Source organism: Podarcis filfolensis (assembly GCF_964270895.1).
Source record: "Podarcis filfolensis genome assembly, chromosome: Z".
Classification (NCBI taxonomy): Eukaryota; Metazoa; Chordata; class Lepidosauria; order Squamata; family Lacertidae; genus Podarcis; species Podarcis filfolensis.
The window spans coordinates 17,324,905-17,344,732 of NC_139617.1; the positions used below are offsets into that span (position 1 = coordinate 17,324,905).

The 19,828-nt window shown below is 45.5% G+C and overlaps 2 protein-coding genes across 7 annotated transcripts in view; one reads left to right on the top strand and one right to left on the bottom strand.

Annotated features, from left to right (window-relative positions):
* The first annotated feature begins 4,449 nt into the window (after positions 1 to 4,449).
* Positions 4,450 to 12,738, top strand: LOC310754240 (uncharacterized protein). Of its 2 annotated transcripts, XM_083595964.1 has the most exons (6): positions 4,450 to 5,335; positions 7,443 to 7,529; positions 7,881 to 8,032; positions 8,990 to 10,401; positions 11,305 to 11,433; positions 12,510 to 12,738. In XM_083595964.1, the coding sequence occupies exons 1-6, from the start codon at positions 5,244 to 5,246 to the stop codon at positions 12,636 to 12,638; spliced, it is 2,001 nt and encodes a 666-aa protein (XP_083452090.1). In that variant the 5' UTR covers positions 4,450 to 5,243; the 3' UTR covers positions 12,639 to 12,738. The 2 variants fall into 2 exon arrangements, with proteins under 2 accessions (XP_083452090.1, XP_083452091.1); XM_083595965.1 differs by lacking the exon at positions 7,881 to 8,032 and having other exon boundaries at positions 5,302 to 5,335.
* Positions 12,739 to 16,012: 3,274 nt separating this feature from the next.
* The window catches only part of NOX1 (NADPH oxidase 1), a 34,990-nt gene continuing 31,174 nt past the window's right edge, over positions 16,013 to 19,828 (bottom strand). For 4 of the 5 annotated variants that reach the window (XM_083595995.1, XM_083595991.1, XM_083595994.1 and 1 more), the window contains exons 11-13: positions 19,160 to 19,306; positions 16,729 to 16,853; positions 16,013 to 16,480 (exon numbers count right to left, since the gene is read on the bottom strand). In XM_083595995.1, coding sequence (XP_083452121.1) covers positions 16,354 to 16,480; positions 16,729 to 16,853; positions 19,160 to 19,306 — 399 coding nt within the window. In that variant the 3' untranslated portion in view covers positions 16,013 to 16,353. The remainder of the gene's footprint in view (positions 16,481 to 16,728; positions 16,854 to 19,159; positions 19,307 to 19,828) is intronic. The other variant, XM_083595992.1, reaches the window with a different exon arrangement.

Consider the following 19,828-nt stretch of genomic DNA (forward strand, 5'->3'; position numbering starts at 1 on the left):
CAACAGATCTTTATACCGAATCCAAACATTATATAGTGCTTTCCTAACAATATGGTTTTTGAAACCTTGGTGAATTTTAACCTTGTCATACCATATATATGCATGCCAACCAAACCTATTATTAAACCAGGAGGTGAGTCTTTCTGTGTGTGTGTGTCTTTGAAATATACTCGGAGTCAAGAGTGGATTTCATGCTCTTTATTCTGCTCATAGTGGTGAGGAGGAATGGAAGTTCCCCCAGAATGTCTGCTTTATATACATTATTTACACAATGGGCCCCACGTGATTGGCTTATTCCGGGATTCACCTGTAGGCCAATCAGGTTGTGGATTCACTTCCACCTGCAGCTGGATTGGGTAGCTCCTGTGGACCAGTCAGACTGCTGCATTCTGAATCCTATTGTTCTAGGGCCAATCAGACTGCTGCATTTTGGATCCTATTCAACTCAGTACATAACAGTCTTCCCAATGTTTGTCCTTGATTTAGCAGTGACCGAGGGTCACTGGGAGTAGGAGCCCCCCTCCTGCTCCCAGAAAAGGTTATTTATGTATGAACAACTGTGGCCCATGTTTTGTTAGCCCCCGAATGGAAAACGAGCGAGGTCCCAACCAAAGAAGAATGGCAACTTAAGTTGACAAAATATGCACAACTTGCAGACTTAATATATAGAATAAGAGAACAAGAAGAACGTATGTTTAAAGAAGATTGGAAAATGTTTTTTGAATATGTGGAAAATAATTGTGTACAGCTGAAGAGATTAATTCAGCAGTGTAAATAAATTTGATTGATGCAATAATGGAATACTGATTGCTATATTTTTTGTAAAATATGCAGGGATTAAAAAGAAAAAGGGAAGTCACTGATATCTTAAGGATGTAAAATGAGTATTTAAATTGTAAAACAGAAAATTTAATTTTAAAAAGGGGTCAGTGGGGTCAGGAGCAAGGAGACAGAGGAAACCTTGAGGCAGGAATAGGCTTGATTTGGCCAGAGATGGCAACTAAGGTAAGACTGCAATCCTAGGCACACTTAACTGTTGGTAAACACCAGTGAATGTAAAATAACATCTTTATTAAGAAACATGTGTAAGATTAAGTTGTGGGGCCAGGTAGAAAATTTAGAGAACTGATAGATATAGAGATCTGATGTGGAGAATTATAATGCAGTGTGTTTGTTTTCATTTTGAAACATATTAAAAACTCTTATTCATTTGATTCACTGCCAGCTAAGAAACAAATCTAGAAATCCACGAAATTCTATACTCAATAATGTCTGACAGATAACACTGGGCAACAATTTTTTACTTTTTGAATATTGTCTAGATTTCTACAACTGATTTAGGGTATTTTTGCACTGCTGAATCAGGAAATGGCATCCGTTTCTCTCCATCAGGTCAGGTTTTTGTGCTATGTTGATTTGAAAAAAATCAGATCTTGTGACAAAATCGATTACATTTTTGTGGCATTATCAGCTGATTTTTGTCAACACTTATTATCCTAAATATGTTTTTAAGAGAATTTTTTTTCCCAACAACGTATATTGATTACCTGATAGAAAGATTGATTACTGTAAACTGAATGGTGGGCATTGATGAAGGTAAGTACACGTAAATTGCATGTTGCTTCACCATTTTTCAAACTTCAGGGCTTGAACTTCCGTTTCTTGGAACTCCTGGAATGCTCAGCGGCAGGGAGGTCTCTCTTCAGAGTCCAACAGTAGTCAGCCATCATGACTGCATCCCAGCGACCCTGATACCTGGTCTCCATCTCTTTCATGTCCTGATGGAATCTCTCCCCCTGCTCGTCATTCATTGAACCCAGGTTCTCAGGAAACCGGTCCATATGTGAAAATAGGTAGTGAATCTTGACGCTCATGTTGCAGCCCAGGTTTCTGAAAGCAGTCAGCATGTTGTTGACAAGTTCTGCGTAGTTTCTGGCCTTATTGTTGCCAAGAAAGTTCTTCACTACCAGGACAAATGCCTTCCACACTTCCAGTTCCACTTCGTTCATTGAGTTTCCGAACTCTGGATCTCTGATGAGCTGACGGATCTGAGGACCGTCAAAGATGACAGCTTTCAACTTCTTCATGGTCAATCCTGGAAAAGCCTGGCACAAGTAAGTGAAGCAGTCACCATCCTTGTCCAGAGCCTTGGTGAACTGCTTGATTAAGCCGAGCTTGATGTGCAGCGGTGGGAAGAGTATTCTGCCTCTGTCAACCAGAGGGTCGTTGATGACGTTCCTTTTTCTGCAAGGCACCAATTCCTCCCGCACAGGCCAGTCCTTCTTCGTGTAATGCTGAGCACGGTCCCTACTATCCCACATGCACAGAAAACATGGGTACTTGGTGAAGCCAGACTGTTGTCCCAACAAAAAGTTCACCATCTTCAGGTCAACACAAATAAACCACTTATGCTGATCACAACCAATTTTCTCCAGCACATACTTCACCCCTTCATAGTTCTCCTTCAGTGTACTCGAGTGAGCCAGGGGTTTTGATCCCCCAACTTTATGCTTTGCCGCACCAATTTATGGAAGATTTCGAGGTTTTATGACTTCAAACTGATCCCTTTTCGACATAATCACCCAGAACTATCGAACCTGAATACTTCTTGTCATTAAAATAATCATTTCCAATCAAAACAATTATTCGACATGGCATTTTACCCCCACCAACTTCTTCTAAAATGCTCCACACAAGCGTACATGTGAACAAAAATGTAAAAAAATGACATGTGGCCATAACGCAAAAACTTGACCTGATTGAGCAAAACCAATGTGATTTTTGGATTCAGCGCATCAGATTCGTCCTAAATCAGCTGAAAAAAACGCAGACAACAAATTTGTTGTTGACCAGTGTAATCAGTCACTCAACCCAATCCCATAATATAAAACCTTAATCAAGAGCTAAATTAATGAGGACCTCCACAGTCTGTACAAATCCTCCATAGGACTTCCCCAACCTAGTGTTACAAAACCTTAGGAAGGCTGAAGTAGGGTGTTTTAAAAATTATTGCTTTATCTTTTTTAATGTTTTGCTATGCTTTTGCTTTTCTGTTTTAAACAGGGCTTTTATTAAACAACTCATCTGATGCAGGCAACCTAGAATTCCATGCTGGGGCACGAGGCAGCTGGGGAAGGAGGGATGGATCACACACACACACCTCGCTACAGCTTCTGCGCAAGATATGGGAGAAGGAAAGCTTATTTCTCCATGGAGAATGCTTGAGGAAGAGGGAAGAACTCAGCGGAAGGCTTCTCTTCTCTTCTCTTCTCTTCTCTTCTCTTCTCTTCTCTTCTCTTCTCTTCCATGAGGCTTCCCCCTTTTCCCACAGTTAGCATGGACACACACTCCTCCCTATCTAAGGAGCTCAGAGATCCTCCGCCAGTGCATGTGACCCAGTGGGAAGACCCGAAGCAAAGACCCTTGACACTTGATTATTCTATGTAGACTCTCTGACTGTAAATGTTCTGTTTAGCCATTTGAGCACCAGCCACTGTGTGGACCCTCCTTCCCCATGAATTTGTCTCATCACTGTCCACTTGTTCCTTACCAAAAACCCTTGTGGTTTGCATATTTTCAGCTAAGGACTGAAAAAGGCAAAGCAGATTTTGGCTTGTGCCAAAATCACAATAATTCTCATTTAACACTCAATCCATCTACTCAAATCCATCAGAAGGTGGTGATTTCTGCATGGCAGGGGGTTGGACTAGATGACCCTTGAGGTCCCTTCCAGCTCTATGATTCTACAATTCTAGTCTCGTAGCAGACTAGTAGAAATAAATAAATTGCAGGCTTGTTGTTGACTTATTTGCAAGAGTGGTTTTAAATCACCGAGTTTGCTTTTCATTTTTTTCCTGACATTTCCCCTCCACCCATCCTCATAATCCACTAATGCCTCCTTTGCTGACTATTTTTCTCCCCAGGTGGCATGGCAGGAGGTGGCACGATGATGTTGAAACAAGTTTGCGGTAAAGCAGATAATCCATCAGTGCCTAGTTATGATCCCACTTTTCCAGGCCGACCTACTGACAAGTTTGAGGTGAGGAGGGACTTTCTATCAAGGTATCCCTCAACTGCAACTGCACTCTCCAAGGCTCTCTGTAACATAGGGCTGGCCCACCTGTGAGGCAGGGTGAGGCAAACCTTCTGCACTCATTTTGAGGCATTTTTTGCTAATATTTACTAATAATTTACTAGTTACAAAGTTGTATAAAAGTCTTGATGATTTCCTTGCTTGGGCAGTGCTTTTGGGATTTGACCTAGAGAAGAAGAAGAAGAGTTTGGATTTGATACCCTGCTTTATCACTACCCAAAGGAGTCTCAAAGCGGCTAACATTCTCCTTTCCCTTCCTCCCTCACAACAAACACCCTGTGAAATGAGTGGGGCTGAGAGACTTCAGAGTCTAGCCCAAGGTCACCCAGCAGCTGCGTGTGGAGGAGTGGAGACATGAACCCAGTTGAGTCTACCGCTCTTAACCACTATACCACACTGGCTCTCCAGGTGCTGTCCTGCTGCAGCAGAATTAATAAAGGGTACCCACTAGACGCCTTGTTGGTTAACAGTGGTCTCATCTGTTGATTTAATATAAGTTAGATCTTACCTAGGACTATTTCCATGACATTTTCAAGAAACTGTGAAGGATTGCACTAGATAAACTACAAAGTCACAAAGCAAGAGCAAGCTATGGTGTGACATCTGTGGAACAACTCATGGTTAGCTTGTAGTTTGTTAAAGAATCCAAGGGTTAGCATTATGTGCAGATCTGAACACTGTATTGCCTGCATGTCAGTGGTTTGATTGCTGTTGTATTGGAGGAGGGGGGTCTACTTTCTACATTTCTTAAACAGGCTGAAAACCAGTGTGCTGTGGTGGCTAGAACTGAGGAAATCCATGAAGCTCCCTGGGTGACTTTGGGCCACTTGCTATCTCTTGACATACAGTAAGCGGCCTCACAAGTGGTGTTGTGCAGGGCTGGGTGAGCGGGGAAAAACCCTGGACTCTTTGGAAGCAAGGCAGGGCATCCTTTCCCTTTGTTTTGTCACCCAGAGCAGCTGGAAGAAACCAAAATAATTTAATCATTTGCACTGAGGACAAAAAGTTAGATGGAATAAAAACAAGGCTACACCAGACATCCTTGAACGGAATGGAGAAGCTTTGTAACAGATAACAACATTTGGAGATACCATGGGATAGAAAAAGCAGCCAATCATGCTTTGCCACTTCTTTTGAATCAAGGTTGCGTATGCAGCAGTTGATTCAACACAACATTATTCCTGACCTCCTCTCGCATTTCCCAAGAGTTCTCAGCGCAGAAGGCACGATACTGAAGCTCCGGTGAGTCTGGGCAAAACTTGGGACTTGGAATGTAGAACTAGGCTGGCCACAACCAATGTTATGGGATGCTATTAAAATCTCAAAGGGGTTTCCCTTCCTCATTCTGAACTAGTCCTTTTCAACAGCAGTGAGAGTTATCTTTGTAGGAAATTGTGGTCCCAGCCCACAATAAGGGGAATCTTTTACAGAGCTGAGTAACCTTAAGGTTTTGATCTTTCCTATTTCTTCAGCAATGCTCTCCTCTAAAAAGAGAGAGCCACCCAGTGTCGTCTGGAGAAATTCCATTTGATGACTGACAATATCTGAAAGCAAGGGTCCCTCTCTGTTTCTGGTCTTGGAGAGTGCTTTTGCCCTCCTCATCCACTGCCTGGATTTTAATGGTTGGGAAGAATCAGGACACTAGCATATTCTAAATGAAGAACATAGCTGGCTTTAACAGTTGATTTTGTTGGGAATATATATTATCTGAATACTATATGCACAAAAATGGCTTGAGTAGACGGTACCTACTAAAACAGAATGGCAACTGCAATTGACAGAATATGTACAACTGGCAAGTTTGACTTGGAAAATTAGAGATCAAAAAGAGACTGACTTTAAGGAGGACTGGAAAATGTAGATTTTTTTAAACTCAATGGAAGCATGTTAAAATGCAAGTAGGATTTGAGTAAGAACTGCAGTGGAAAGTCTGGTGGAGTTTTTTGTGAAGAAGCTAAGGCATAGAATAAATATAATATGCAGTAAGAACTGGAACTTTGGGGAAGCCATGGAGGGGAAGTCCTAGGTTGGTTGATTGAATGTTAAATGTTCAACTAATATTTCTTACAATAAATAATGAGGGGGGGGATTGTGATTTGCACAAGCTCATGTATAGTACTTCAGGAGCTTTATGAGAGAGGGACGGAGGTTGTTGGGCTTGTTGGGGAGATGTGTGTTTGCAGAATAGCATTGAGCGGTTCTCCTGTGTGTTGCTGATTGAGGTGTCGGAAGTGATCCACCTGGGGGCTGGTTTCCCATGTTTGCATGCTCCACTCTTCAAAAAGGTTTCCTGCAGGTTGATCACTGGCATATCGGGAAGACATTGCTAGACTGTGTAAGCCTTTCTCTTGGTATTGCCAATTTCTGAATTGGGTTGTTGTGCGTTTTTTCTCAAAAAACTTTTTATGGAAGTTTTTTTGTGTTACAAAACAAATAGCTCAGCAGTGAATGGTACATCTGTTGTCTCCACTTTCATTTCATAGTCTTTTTCACTGTTTGTTTACAGTTGGTGCGATAGACCTTTGTCATAGACATCTTTCAGTTGGGGAAGAGATGGGGGTATTGTTCTGTCGCCTTTTATTAGTGTAGGGGTTTGTGTCAGCATCATGTGGGTAGTTCCTTTGTTTATTTATTTATTTATTTATTTATTTATTTTTATTGATAATGCAAGAGATTAAGGAGTTGAGCTTGGTTGGTTGCGTTCAGGTGATTGCAGTGTGGCCTGTTTGTATGTGTGGGCAGTGGCGTAGCGTGGGGGGTGCAGGGGGGGCCGGCCGCACCGGGCGCAACATCTGGGGGTTAGGGTTAGGGGGCGCAAATCCATGGGTTAGGGGGCGCAAATCCACGGGTTAGGGGGCGCAAATTACTTGCCTTGCCCTGGGTGCTGACAACCCACGCTACGCCACTGTGTGTGGGTGGCGGGGGAGGGTGGGTGGGGTGTAGCTTGTTGGGTCAGGTTAGCCATATTGAGTTGTTTGCTGTTGGGGGATGTGAATGCAGGGGTTTTATGATTACAGTGGTACCTCGGGTGAAGTACTTAATTCATTCCGGAGGTCCGTACTTAACCTGAAACTGTTCTTAACCTGAAGCACCACTTTAGCTAATGGGGCCTCCTGCTGCTGCCGCGCCACCGGAGCACAATTTCTGTTCTCATCCTGAAGCAAAGTTCTTAACCCAAAGCACTATTTCTGGGTTAGGGGAGTGTGTAACCTGAAGCGTATGTAACCTGAAGCATATGTAACCCGAGGTACCACGGTACTGTGTTTGTGGGTTTGGGGATACAAAATAACAGTCATGTGATACACACACCATCCCTTTGCATAGCTGTCAACCTTCCCTTTTTTTGCAGGAAATTCCCTTATTCCAGCACCGTTTCCCACTGCTTCCCAGTGCTATCCCGGATTGTTAGATATCCCGTAGACTGTGCCCAGGACAGGTGAGGCTGCTGACCCCTTATTTTCAAATCTGAAAGTTGACAGCTATGCCCCTTTGCAACCTGACTTAGCACAGTGCATGTTGCTTCTCAAGCTTGGGCTGCCATTTGCCCAGATTTTCCTGGACATGACTGGGATTTCAATGGCAGAATTGACATCCAGGGGGAATTTCCCAAAGGCGGCACTTTGTCCTTTGCAGCCTGACTTAGGACAGTGCATGTTGCTTCTTGAGCAAAGCGGTGGCACAGAGGTGATGCACTTGAACTGGGATAGTACTGTGCTGTCAGTCTTCTCTCCCTAGATTTTCTGATGTCTTCTCCCACCGCCTCCTTGCTTCTCATCCTCTTCTGCAGGGATTATCTTGGGACAATGCACCAGAGGTCTCTCTACCAGGGTCCCCCCATGCACGGCATGGCTGGTTATGACACCCGTGGACCGCCACCCCGTGTAACAAGTGGGGGACCAGAGAGAGAACACAGTCAAGTGTCCTTGATGGATGTCCAAGGTAAGAGGTTTCAGGCTTAAATGAGAAGGATCATTTACCGGTATAAATCACAGCACAGTAAGGGATTCATCAGCAGGGGTGATATATGAAACAAATAGCAGTGTAGCTAAAATAAACAATGCTGTATCTCATACAATATACTGCACAATAACGAATATAAATAATTATAAAGGGTATACCATGTTACAGAGGATCATATTGAAAAACACTTCCTAGAAACACCCTGGCTAAGGAACCCTGTAAACTATAAACACACACAAAATCAAAGCACAAAGGGTGTTAAACCAGGCTGGTGCAATCCATTTTTAGTTCCCTCATACTTTCCTTAAACTCAGTGGAGATTGTAAAAGTAAAGCATAATGCTATCCATACTTTAAAAAAGAAAATAAAAATTCAATAAAATAAACCAGAAATGTATCCACAAGAAAAAGAAACACTCTTATTCCTATTGTTATCTAATGCAACGTCTTAGCAGAACAGCAAATTCTCTGCAGATATTTTTGTTAATAATTGGATCTAAACAGAATAAATGCCTGCTCGGAAGTGCCAAATTATAAAATATTGATGAATAAGAGATAGCATTTAAAGTGACAATTTTGATTGAGTTGCTAGATCTTAGGCAATGATTACTGTATTAAGTTCCTTAAACATTATGCCCTGGGGAGAGTAGACCTTATGGGAGGACAAAGAGGTCCAAAAATTCCCCCCTGTGCCATCATAATCAGCACCACTGCTTCCAAGGGTGTGTGAGGAAATGCGTCTCTGCACTCTTACACCTATTGCCTTCTTCTGTCTGAAGGGAGCCCACTTCTGTCTGTAATACATGAAGCTTCATTCAAAGCTCCTCTATTCCTGTAGTAGGTGGGCATTTTCACTGTATTGGCATGGGCTCCTTGCATGGTCTCGGGCAGGTAACTCCCAGCACTGTTTGTATAAGTTTAATTGTCTTCAATGCAGGTGGAAGAGGCATGGATGGCAGGGGCATCATAGATCAAGGCATGGAGCGCAGAGAGATGGAAGAGAAGGACATGGAGCCCACTAGAGGCAGGGAGACCAGACGCATGGAAGATCAAGGCATGGAGCGCAGAGAGAGGGACGTGGCGCCCACTAGAGGCAGGGAGCCCAAGCGCATGGAAGATCAAGGCATGGAGCGCAGAGAGAGGGACGTGGCGCCCACTAGAGGCAGGGAGCCCAAGCGCATGGAAGATCAAGGCATGGAGCGCAGAGAGAGGGACGTGGCGCCCACTAGAGGCAGGGAGCCCAAGCGCATGGAAGATCAAGGCATGGAGCGCAGAGAGAGGGACGTGGCGCCCACTAGAGGCAGGGAGCCCAGACGCATGGAAGATCAAGGCATGGAGCGCAGAGAGAGGGACGTGGCGCCCACTAGAGGCAGGGAGCCCAAGCGCATGGAAGATCAAGGCATGGAGCGCAGAGAGAGGGACGTGGCGCCCACTAGAGGCAGGGAGCCCAAGCGCATGGAAGATCAAGGCATGGAGCGCAGAGAGAGGGACGTGGCGCCCACTAGAGGCAGGGAGCCCAAGCGCATGGAAGATCAAGGCATGGAGCGCAGAGAGAGGGACGTGGCGCCCACTAGAGGCAGGGAGCCCAAGCGCATGGAAGATCAAGGCATGGAGCGCAGAGAGAGGGACGTGGCGCCCACTAGAGGCAGGGAGCCCAAGCGCATGGAAGATCAAGGCATGGAGCGCAGAGAGAGGGACGTGGCGCCCACTAGAGGCAGGGAGCCCAAGCGCATGGAAGATCAAGGCATGGAGCGCAGAGAGAGGGACGTGGCGCCCACTAGAGGCAGGGGAGAGATGGAAGAGAGGGACATGGAGCCCACTAGAGGCAGGGAGCCCAAGCGCATGAAATATCAAGTCATGGAGTGCAGAGTGAGGGCGCCCCCTAGAGGCATGAGGCCCAGAGGAATGGAATATCAAGGGATGGAGCCCAAAGGGGTGGAATACGTGGTCAAGGTGCTCCCTAGAGGCATAGAGCCACCTAGAGGCATGAACTCTCAAGGCACACAGCCTCATGGAATAGATCCCAGAGCCATGAATTGTCAAGGCATGGAGCCCAGATGGAAGGAATACATGGTCAAGGTGCTCCCTATAGGCATCGTGCCACCCAGAGCTATGAATTATCAAGGCACGGAGGGCAGAAGGATGGAATTCTTGGTCATGGTGCTCCCTAGAGGCACGGAGCCACCTAGAGTCATGAACCATCAAGGCACACAGCCTCATGCAATAGCTCCCAGAGCCATAGAGCCTCCCCAGGGCATGGAACCCAAAGGCTTGGAGCCAACGACTGGAGAAATTCAAGGTCCTGGACCTTTGAGCAAGGCAGCAACTGATCTGCAGGAACCTGAACAGGTATGTGGAGTAACCATGTGCTGTTTCATTTTCCCCAATGGGTTCCTAGACACATTCTTGGAGCCAGAACATGAACAGCCTCATAGGGTCATGGCCGGACGATTGGTATAGTGATTTATTTCCCAATGGAGATGGGAGTGGGTAGATGCAATTTTCATCATTACCCCCATCCTTTTTTGTTCCTGAGCAGCGCGGGGGGGGGGGGCGCTACAGTGGTTGACCTATCACTTAGATATGACTCTAGGATGGGGAACTTGCATCCCTCCAGGTGTTGCTGGACTCCAGCTCTCATCAGCCCCAGCCAGTTTGGCCAGTGATTACTGGGGGGGGGGGTGTCTGTGTCACAGGTGCCCAACTTCTGCCCTGAAAGAAAAGGCAAACACTCTGGCAGGCCCCGCACCTTCAAAGCAGAAAACTGCTCGCAGTGCAAAGGCTGAAACCCAGCAATGAGAAAGATCATTAGAGAGAGCTAAGTTCCTAGCTTTGGATGGAAATTGTATCAGGGATTTCAGGCCAGCTGTCATGCACCCTTCTGCCTCTGTTGCCCGGTACTCTCCTGAACTTTCCCCAGCTGTCAACATACCTCTCCTTTACGTGATGTTGGCAGGAAAATCCATGGATTGGACAAAGGAGCAGAAGTGGCACTTTATTTCTTTTGAAGTGGTAGTCAGAAGTTAAATTGCCTCCAGTGATGGGACAGGGGACCATGTCCCCGTGTGCTTTTCTAATAAAATAACTGCCCTTTATTTTCCCCATGCGTGTCCCCCAGCTCTTAGTGTCCAGAGGTAGTGCAGCTAGTAGTGTCTGGAGCTGTTTTCAGACACCATGTGAATGTTGTCCATGTAAACCACATGATTGAGGAGGGGTCAGCAAACTTTCTGAAATCTTCCTTTGTGTTTACAGGTGGTCAGCATGCCCATAGCAGAAGCAGAACAAGTTGTAGACATGGCAGAAGCAAGCGAGCAAGCAGACAGCCAACCTGAGGGCTTCAGTCCTGGCCAAGATGAAGAAGAACACCTGGATAAAGATGACGTAAGCCAAACAATTTTGCCTTCTTTGAGCTCTCTATTAAAGAGGCAAGCAGCAACAGTCTGTAGGATGGGGTGGCAGCGCTTACCTGACCCATCACAGGTGAGGTCAGAACAGTGCAAAATGCACTGGTGGGGGCAATCCTGTGGTCCCACCAGTCCCCCACCTCATGGCCCCCTCCCTCCCTGTACTCCACAGTGGCACCAGTGACAGAAGGTCAGCTAAATGCTGCTGGCCAGTGCTGGGGGGCAATATCACTGGCAGTAGCATCAAGGTCTTTTCAGCAGCTACCCCAAAGCTCTGGAATGAGTGTGGTAGAACACATCCCTCTAATATGTTGATGTAATGTGCTTTGCAGATCTTTTCAAACTAGCTTTTAGAGTGTAATATGCTGTCCTAATATTGGGGTGGTGGTGTTGCTATATAACTTGTGTATAATAAACTATGATTTACGAAATAAGAAAAGAAATATGAGCAGCAAGAATTTCACCACTGATTCCAATTAGAGTGCAGGTGATTTGGGGTCAGATCAAAGGTCTATTTAGTCCAGTGTTCTGTTCTCACAGTGGCCAGCCAGGTGCCTTTGGAAACTCCACAAGCAGGAAAAGAAAGGTGTAGCACTCTCCCACTCACAATCCGGCAACTGGTACACAGAGATAGGCTTTCTCTCATCCTGGAGGCAATATAGCCCTTCTTGCTTAGCTTACCCACTTCTTAACATGGGACTGAAATGGCCCGCTTGAGTCTCCTAGTGGTGCAGCAACTGCTAGCACGTTTGCAAAGGTAAGCAGGGTAAGTCTGGTTTCAAATGGGATGGGGGGCTGTGTGTTGAGATTTCGACTAGATGACCCTTGGGATCCTTCCCAGCTCTACAATTCTGTGAATCTGTGAATCTCCAGTTCAGATGCAATTGTCAGCATGGTTATTAATGCTATGGTTATGTGGGGGACAGAGGGAGAGAATAAGTGACCACGGTTTAATAACCACTCTGAAAAATCCCACAGACATTACCGTCTTTTCTACTGAAAAAACATATTGGTCTGAATGCATCCTTATCAGTTTCTTTCATCTCTCCATAGGCCGAATGCATTGAAGAATTCCTCAATATGACGGATGAAGAGTTGGCTGATTTTCATTCAGAGGAATGGCTGAGCAATTTCGAAATGAAAGACGATACACTGAATGGCTCCGACGATGCCATGGGGTAAGAGGGGAGCTGGGCACTACAAAACATCCTAAGACCGTGCCAAGCCCAGCTTGGATGGCACTTGCTTCACAGTCTCACCCAGTCGATCATCTCATTAGCAAAGGCTGTGCTAGTTAATGTACTCCCATTGCCTTCTTTTTCCAATGAACAATCAGTTATACTAAAGGGCAGAATCCAGCACTTATTTCTCCTGTTCAAACCCCCTTGAAATGAAGGCAGGTGTACAAACACCCCCATGCCCTCATCTTCAGCTGACCATTTCAGGGACTTGGAACATTGCACCTTTGGGGGAAAAGGTTGTGCCCACAGTCCCAGATTTCTATAAAGGGTCGGCAAAGAGGCACAGTTCTTTAATATGCCTCAACATGTTTCTCTAGCACTTCTAGAAGACCTTCCATATGAAGAAAACTATGCTGAAAAAGCCAAAGAAAAACAATGGTTGAATGGCAGGCTTGGAAGAGCACTCAGAGGCATGCTCACTGGCAACTGCAAAGTTGCAAAAGATCTGATGGCAGGTGTAGCCAGCAGCCGGACATGGAGCAAGGCACCATTCCTTACTCCAAGCAGCTCCAAACTGATGCATGCCCAACCTTTAAACAGCAGCAAACTGCCCTCTCAGTACCCTTCATAGTCCCTAATTGGTCTTTTGCCCACAAAATCCCTCACAAATGTTCGCCAACTTCTCTGCAGTTTAGCTTTTGCTGCTTGTTCTATTAGTGGTCCATATGTTGAACAGCTGTTTCTCTTTCTCCTTTCAGGGATCTGTTCGGCTGAACTCAATGTTTAGGTGATTCTCAGCAGTATATTGGTGTGATGGGAGCCTAATCCATCTTGTTAATACAGTGGTAACTGGGTTAAGAACTTAATTCGTTCCGGAGGTCCATTCTTAACCTGAAACTGTTAAGCACCACTGAAGCACCACTTTAGCTAATGGGGCCTCCTGCTGCTGCCACGCCACCGGAGCACGATTTCTGTTCTCATCCTGAAGCAAAGTTCTTAACCCGAGGTACTATTTCTGGGTTAGCAGAGTCTGTAACCTGAAGCATTTGTAACCTGAAGCGTATGTAACCCGAGATACCACTGTAGAATCCTTTTGAAAAATGTCTAACCAAATGGCATGTTGAAGACAGCATAGAAAATGGTTTCTACACCCTTCCTATGTCTGAACCAGATCAGTACTGAGGGGAAGGGGGCTCCCTTCCCCTTGTTTATCTTACTTCTCCCGTCATTTTGTTTACTTCCTTGAGTTTCAATTAAAAGTTGGGTTTGGCAAAACCGTGTGGCTTGTCGTATATCTGTATTGCACTTGCTTCCCCAGTCACCCCATCCTCCCTTCTAGATCAAAGCTTAGCTTATGTTCCCATGAAGTCGTTCCCACACATTCTGCCTGTTGTGTCATCCCTGTTGTTGTTTAGTCGTGTCATCCCTACTGCTGCCCAATTATTTTTTCAAAGGCACTAGATTAAAATTCTCCTACTCTTATCTAACCAGCAAAGTAAAAGCTGATCCAGACAAGGAACTCCTACAGCACTCCTGAAAAATGGGGCAGAATAGGATTTCTTTATGCACTGCTGAGGAAAGTTTGTTCCATGCTGAGGAAAGTTTGTTCCATGACCACTGAGGAGGATCTGCAAAGTTTGTGCCCATTCTGTCCTAACATGGCATGTTATCAAGAGGACCCTGTCAGGGCTAGAGGACACTCATTCCCTCCATACATGCACATGCATGCACCAACACAGGGAAGGGGGACCTTTGACCCTCCCAATGTTGGGCTGCAACTCCCATCATCACTGGCCATGTTGGCTGGGGCTGTTGGGAGTTGAAGTCCAACAGCATCAGAAGGGACACAGTTCCCTCACCACAGCTCTGAAGATTCTGAGGCCGGTTAACCCAAATCTGCAACATGAGACCCACATTTAATTTCAATATGTTCTCCCAAGAGCTAAGGTGGCTACATGCTCACAAGAATTTTTTTGTGTGAGAATGTGGCACCGGACCATTTTGTCCCTGGACAACATCTAGCCTGCAAAACAAAAAAGGATTCCCATTTATGCTTTCCATCATCCCCCCTCTCATTTATTTTTAAAAAAAGAAATTCAACATACATTATGATATACAAGCCCACAGATTCCTGGTGCTGAAGACTGATCTCTAAGTCAGGCGTGGGTAACTCATATTCTAGATGCTGTTGGACTACTGGTCCCATCACTCCTTGCCATTGGCTACGCTGCCTAGGACTGATGGCAGCTGGAGTCCAACAGCTGGAAGGCCACAGTTTAGCCACCCTTGACTAGGCTGTGTTGTGCTTCTCACAGCACAAGCCCAAGACATTTGGGCACCTGAGGCAAACCACAAAATGCCCCTTGCCAGGGAAGAAGGGTTGGGTGAAGATCTACACTGGGAACAAGGAGGGGAATCAAATGGACTTTCCCCCATCATAGAGTCTTTGAGAATGGGCCCACTTTGAATCACGACAAGCAAGTGTACAGTCCAGGAGACTACAGAGGTCAGCCCCTGCTATTTTCTCCCTAGGGATGGGAGACCCCTCCCATTCACCAAGAGGACACAGCAGCGGCAGCATGTAGGGGGTGCTGCCAAGGAGGCAGCCGTTCTGGCCTCCAAGGAGTACACCACAGCTGTGTCTGCCACCACAGTTGCAGCAGCAGCAGCAGCAGCAGCAGCAGCACTGAGCAATGCATTTCTTAGAAGCTGAATCTGCTGCCCCTTGGATCTTGCCACCTGAGGCAGTTGCCTCACCTTCCCTCATTGGGGGGGGGGGGTGCAGTCCCAGTTCCCTGGAAAATTAAACAAGTCTTTCCCTGCTGCATATACCTTTCCTGGGACACCAGCATCATAGACTGCACACAGCCGGATTAATTGATCCTTGAAGTCCATCTCTCAGCAATAAAACAATTCCTCATCAGATTCCCTGTCTGTGCTTTTTATGAAGTTTGCCCTTGCAATTTTCTCACTGAAGGAATCCTTTCAGGGGACGAAGATCTCCCTGGCAGGCTGATTGCTTTAATACAGTGTGCAAATGCATATTTAGTGTCTGAATTGATTTTTGGCCTTACCCATTAATGGGCAGTGCATGGGAGGTATCAGCTCTTTAACTGCGTTAAGAGAGAGCATTACAGTTCTGAATATTTAGCCACAGAATACATTTTTCAGCCATAGGATTTCAAACTAGAGATTCATGTCCTGTGCAAATTAAGGAAGGATCAAACATAGAGAATGCCGTGCATTTCAGAGTCTCTTTGTTAACAACTTGGTTTTTCAACTGGCAACTCCTTTAAAGCCAAGATGATTGCAGAAACTGCTGGTTTATTGATGGACCATTAAATCAGAAAATTATTTATTTTATTTATTCATTTATTAAATTTCTATACCGCCCTATACCCACAGGTCTCAACATAAAATGACATTATAAAATGACAACATAAACTGGTAATATAAAAACACAAAATACATAGTAAGAATAAAAACAAGGACAACCCAATAACACCCCCATCTCCTACTTGAAAATGTTTGTAGTCTGCAGCTTTTGCCCAAAGAAGCATATTGGGGCAAGGGTGGTCCGGCCAAAACAATGCCATGCAGAGGTGGGAGTCTGGGTCAAGCTACAACAACAGCATTTGGCAGCATTCAGGTCCACAAGTTTGGCCAGTTTCTGGCTGCAAGACGTGCTGGGGAGGAGTGGTATTCCTGTGCTTGACTTAAAAATTCTCTTTATTGAAGTAAAACTGGACGTTTCTAGGATCTAGGCTGGAGTGTTGATGGCAGTACTTTTGCAGAGTCTTAGCCAGGCTCTCTGGGCCACACAGAAACACACCCACTACAGATCTGCAAAGCCCAAGGAAGAAGCAATTAATGTCAGGAAACAAATGTTACTAATGGATTGCTTTGAGGAAAGGGAGAAGGGAAGAATAATACGCAGCAATGTTGTGCAAGCTGAATCATTCCATTTAGATGACAGAATCCGGGTGTCTTTTCTGCGGAATTCCCTACAAATGGGAGCAATAGAAAGGAGATCTATATGTATAGCTATGGTCTCCGCTCCGACAACCTGGGAACACAGCAGCAGACCTCACCTGGGATGGGCAGCTGCCACCGCTGAGAATTCATTGCTCCACATGGGCCTCCCAAAGAAAGTTTTCTGCCGCAGGCCCGTCACCATGTCGGTGGACCTGTCAAAGTTGACCGCTGCGTGACCAACCTAGAAAAGCAGCAAAAAATTGGGCAGGCCTCACAGCAGCTGCATAAATATTTCATACAATTTCTTAAAATTGACCTTTCAGCTTCTTTCTGATGTTCATGCTAACGGGCTAAGTTATGGATCTCAGCACGGTAGTTTTCATGGAATATTAAGTCTGGCTGTACATATTCCAGGATTCTGCCCTTCCTTCTGCTGCCAGGGGCGTACGAAGGCAGGTGTGGGAGGGGCAGCTCGCCCCTGGTGCCACCCTGGGGGGGGGGGTGACAAGATGGCCCGCTGCCTCCCCCCCAGCTGTAGAGCAGCTGAGGGCACACACACGTGTCCCTATGGGTGTCCCTATGGGTGCCGCGCATGCACAATCCTGCCCTGGGGGCCGGAGAGGCTTCCTCCGCCATTGTCTGCTGCACAAACTATAGATGCTTGGCCCCTGGGTATCTGAACAAGCACTCTGCTCCCAAAGGAACCTGCCCAGGCTATTTTCTGAGGCTCTGCTCCAGAGGCAAGGGGCTGTGGTATCACTTTTAAGGAGGAAAGTTTGTGCATTTGGGGAAATGAGCTTCATATAACCAGCATGCTTAAGTCTGATTAATGCAGGAAGGGGTTAATAGCATAGACTAAGCTGTTCTGCCAGGCTTAGATGTGTCCACTTCCCCTTACCATGGGAGGAACTAAGTAATCAAGCTTTTGGTGTCCCCTAGTCTACCTGAGAAGCTCAGCGGGTGAAGAGGTTTGAGCTGGTTGCTCCTTCTCAAATTCATGGCTGTTGCATGCCATGCCTGCATTCTGATACTAATAATTTAGGAACTTTCACCATTTTGTAACTAAGCTTAGTTTTGCAGCCTGTGCAACTATTCTGAAGTACAGAATAGACCTTTGGAGAGTTTGTTAGTAAACTATTTCTTAACTTACCACACGTGTGGTCTTTTCCCTATGCTTGGGGAAGAGGGAAACTTTGGAAAGAAACTTTTTAGGGAGTGTTTTGGAACTTGCTTTAAAGAGCACATTTCAAAGCTTTACAACCTATATTTCCACGCTTTACTTTGCCGCACGTTTTGAAACTTTAAATCTCTGCTGGGGTTCTCTCACCAAAGAGTACTTGCAGCTTCTTCTGCAAGTTCCAAAGATCTCAGAAGTCTGCTCCGCAGTAACTTGAAACAGGGCTTTTAGTGTGGCTGCCCTTGTAAGCCTACAATTTATGCAAGGGTTCTGCTCCCAGAAACCACATGCAAACGTCCAAGCACATAAAGCCTGGAAAACACCTTAAAACAACCTGTAAAAAACCCCCCAAAAATGTAAAAAACAAAAACAAAACCCTGCACCTCCTCTTTCTCAGATCACCTCTGACTGCTTGCTCTCCATGCTTTTGCATGGCCCTATCTCACTCTCCAGCTCCAACTCTCTGACGATGCCCAAACACACTCCCCAAGGTGAGTGAAATGGCCGTTGCCAACTGTTGTGTTCCATTCTCCTGACTCCCAACATTTTTCAACTGTGTATTTTGATTTTCTCAGCATTTTCTCTATTTATTTATTTATTTATTTATTTATTTATTTATTTATTTATTTATTTATTTCAGATACCTGTGTAGGGATGCCATCGCATAAGAAAAGTGATTTTAAGTTGCAGGCTTACTGCATCGATATTTCTCTCTGAATTCTAGTAAATATTTCCAGATTTGCGTCAATACATTTTATGCAAATCGATCCCATCTTTTATTGGCTATTTTTATATTTGTGAAGCTAATCCTCTTTGGGGGGGGCAATGCACAACTGTCTACCCTAACTTCTGGCCGTCCACATATTGTTGGATTCCAACTCCCAGCAGCTCCAGCAGCGGACAGGGATGACCAGAGTTGTGGTGGCACAGCAGCAATCAGAAAGTGCCGATGCCTCATAGCTGCTCTAGAAGAGACTGGTACGTGAAAGTGCCTTGGAACCATAGCTGTCAACCTTCCCTTTTTTTGCAGGAAATTCCCTTATTCCAGCGCCATTTCCCACTGCTTCCCCGGATTGTTAGATATCCCGTAGACTGTCCCCGGGACAGGTGAGGCTGCTGATCCCTTATTTTCGAGGCTGTTGATCCCTTATTTTCAAATCTGAAAGTTGACAGCTATGCTTCGAACTTCAGCCCTTGCAAAAGGACAATGTGGTACATTGCTGACCGTCTCAAACAAAAGCTGCTGTGCGTTTTGTGTGTGTTTCCTTAACAGAAGGATCAGGGCGCTTTCAGAAGCTTGTTCTTCTGAGAAGGGTGTGCATAGCCTGCCAATGGAAGCAAGTTCACAAGGGGGATGCTGCGTGACTCACCATACTGCTGTTCCAGCCTGTGAGGTAGAGATGGTAGCTGAGCATGCCTGCCCTGCCAGACTCATCCATCTCTTGTTCCAGAGAGGCCAGCAGATCCCTGAACCAGGCAAAGGCCCCTGTCTCTCGACAGATCCAGTAGAAGTAAATCTTAAGAACACAGGAACACAGAGGAAGAGAAGAGCTATTGAAACTGGAGACAACTTTTAAGAAAATGGTTTGCAAGGAGTAGGTTAGCTGACTGTGGACGGCACTAGCGGCTTTGCAATGTTTGCTGCTGCTTTTTTTATTTTTCTAATGTGAAGTAGATGGATTATGGGGGATGAAGCAAGAGAGAGGCTATGGGTATGCTACAAATTTATACTGGTTGTGTAATAGCTTAGTTGTCGCGCCTTCCTTCACACCTGGGAACTGTAGACTTGGTGCTACAAATTATACACATTTTTGCTTCCCAGAGCTCCATAATGAGAACAAATGTCTCTCTTTAACCTTTATAACTGTTAACTGAGAAACACAAAGATTTAGCAACAGCAAGGGTATTTCAGAATTAGACCCAGTTCCATTTTACACATACACCCAGTGCTTTCCCCACCTCCTCCTGGTGATACCCAAGGATACGCAGTATTGGCAACTTTTTTTCACCAACTGTTTTTTGCACATACTGTAACAACA

Bases quoted from the DNA above. Each gene is read 5' to 3' on its own strand.
- LOC310754240 (XM_083595964.1), top strand. From the start codon at position 5,244: ATGCAGCAGTTGATTCAACACAACATTATTCCTGACCTCCTCTCGCAT. The intron at 7,530-7,880 runs GTGAGGCTGCTG...CCTCTTCTGCAG, and splicing joins GTAGACTGTGCCCAGGACAG to GGATTATCTTGGGACAATGC. The intron at 11,434-12,509 runs GTAAGCCAAACA...ATCTCTCCATAG, and splicing joins AACACCTGGATAAAGATGAC to GCCGAATGCATTGAAGAATT.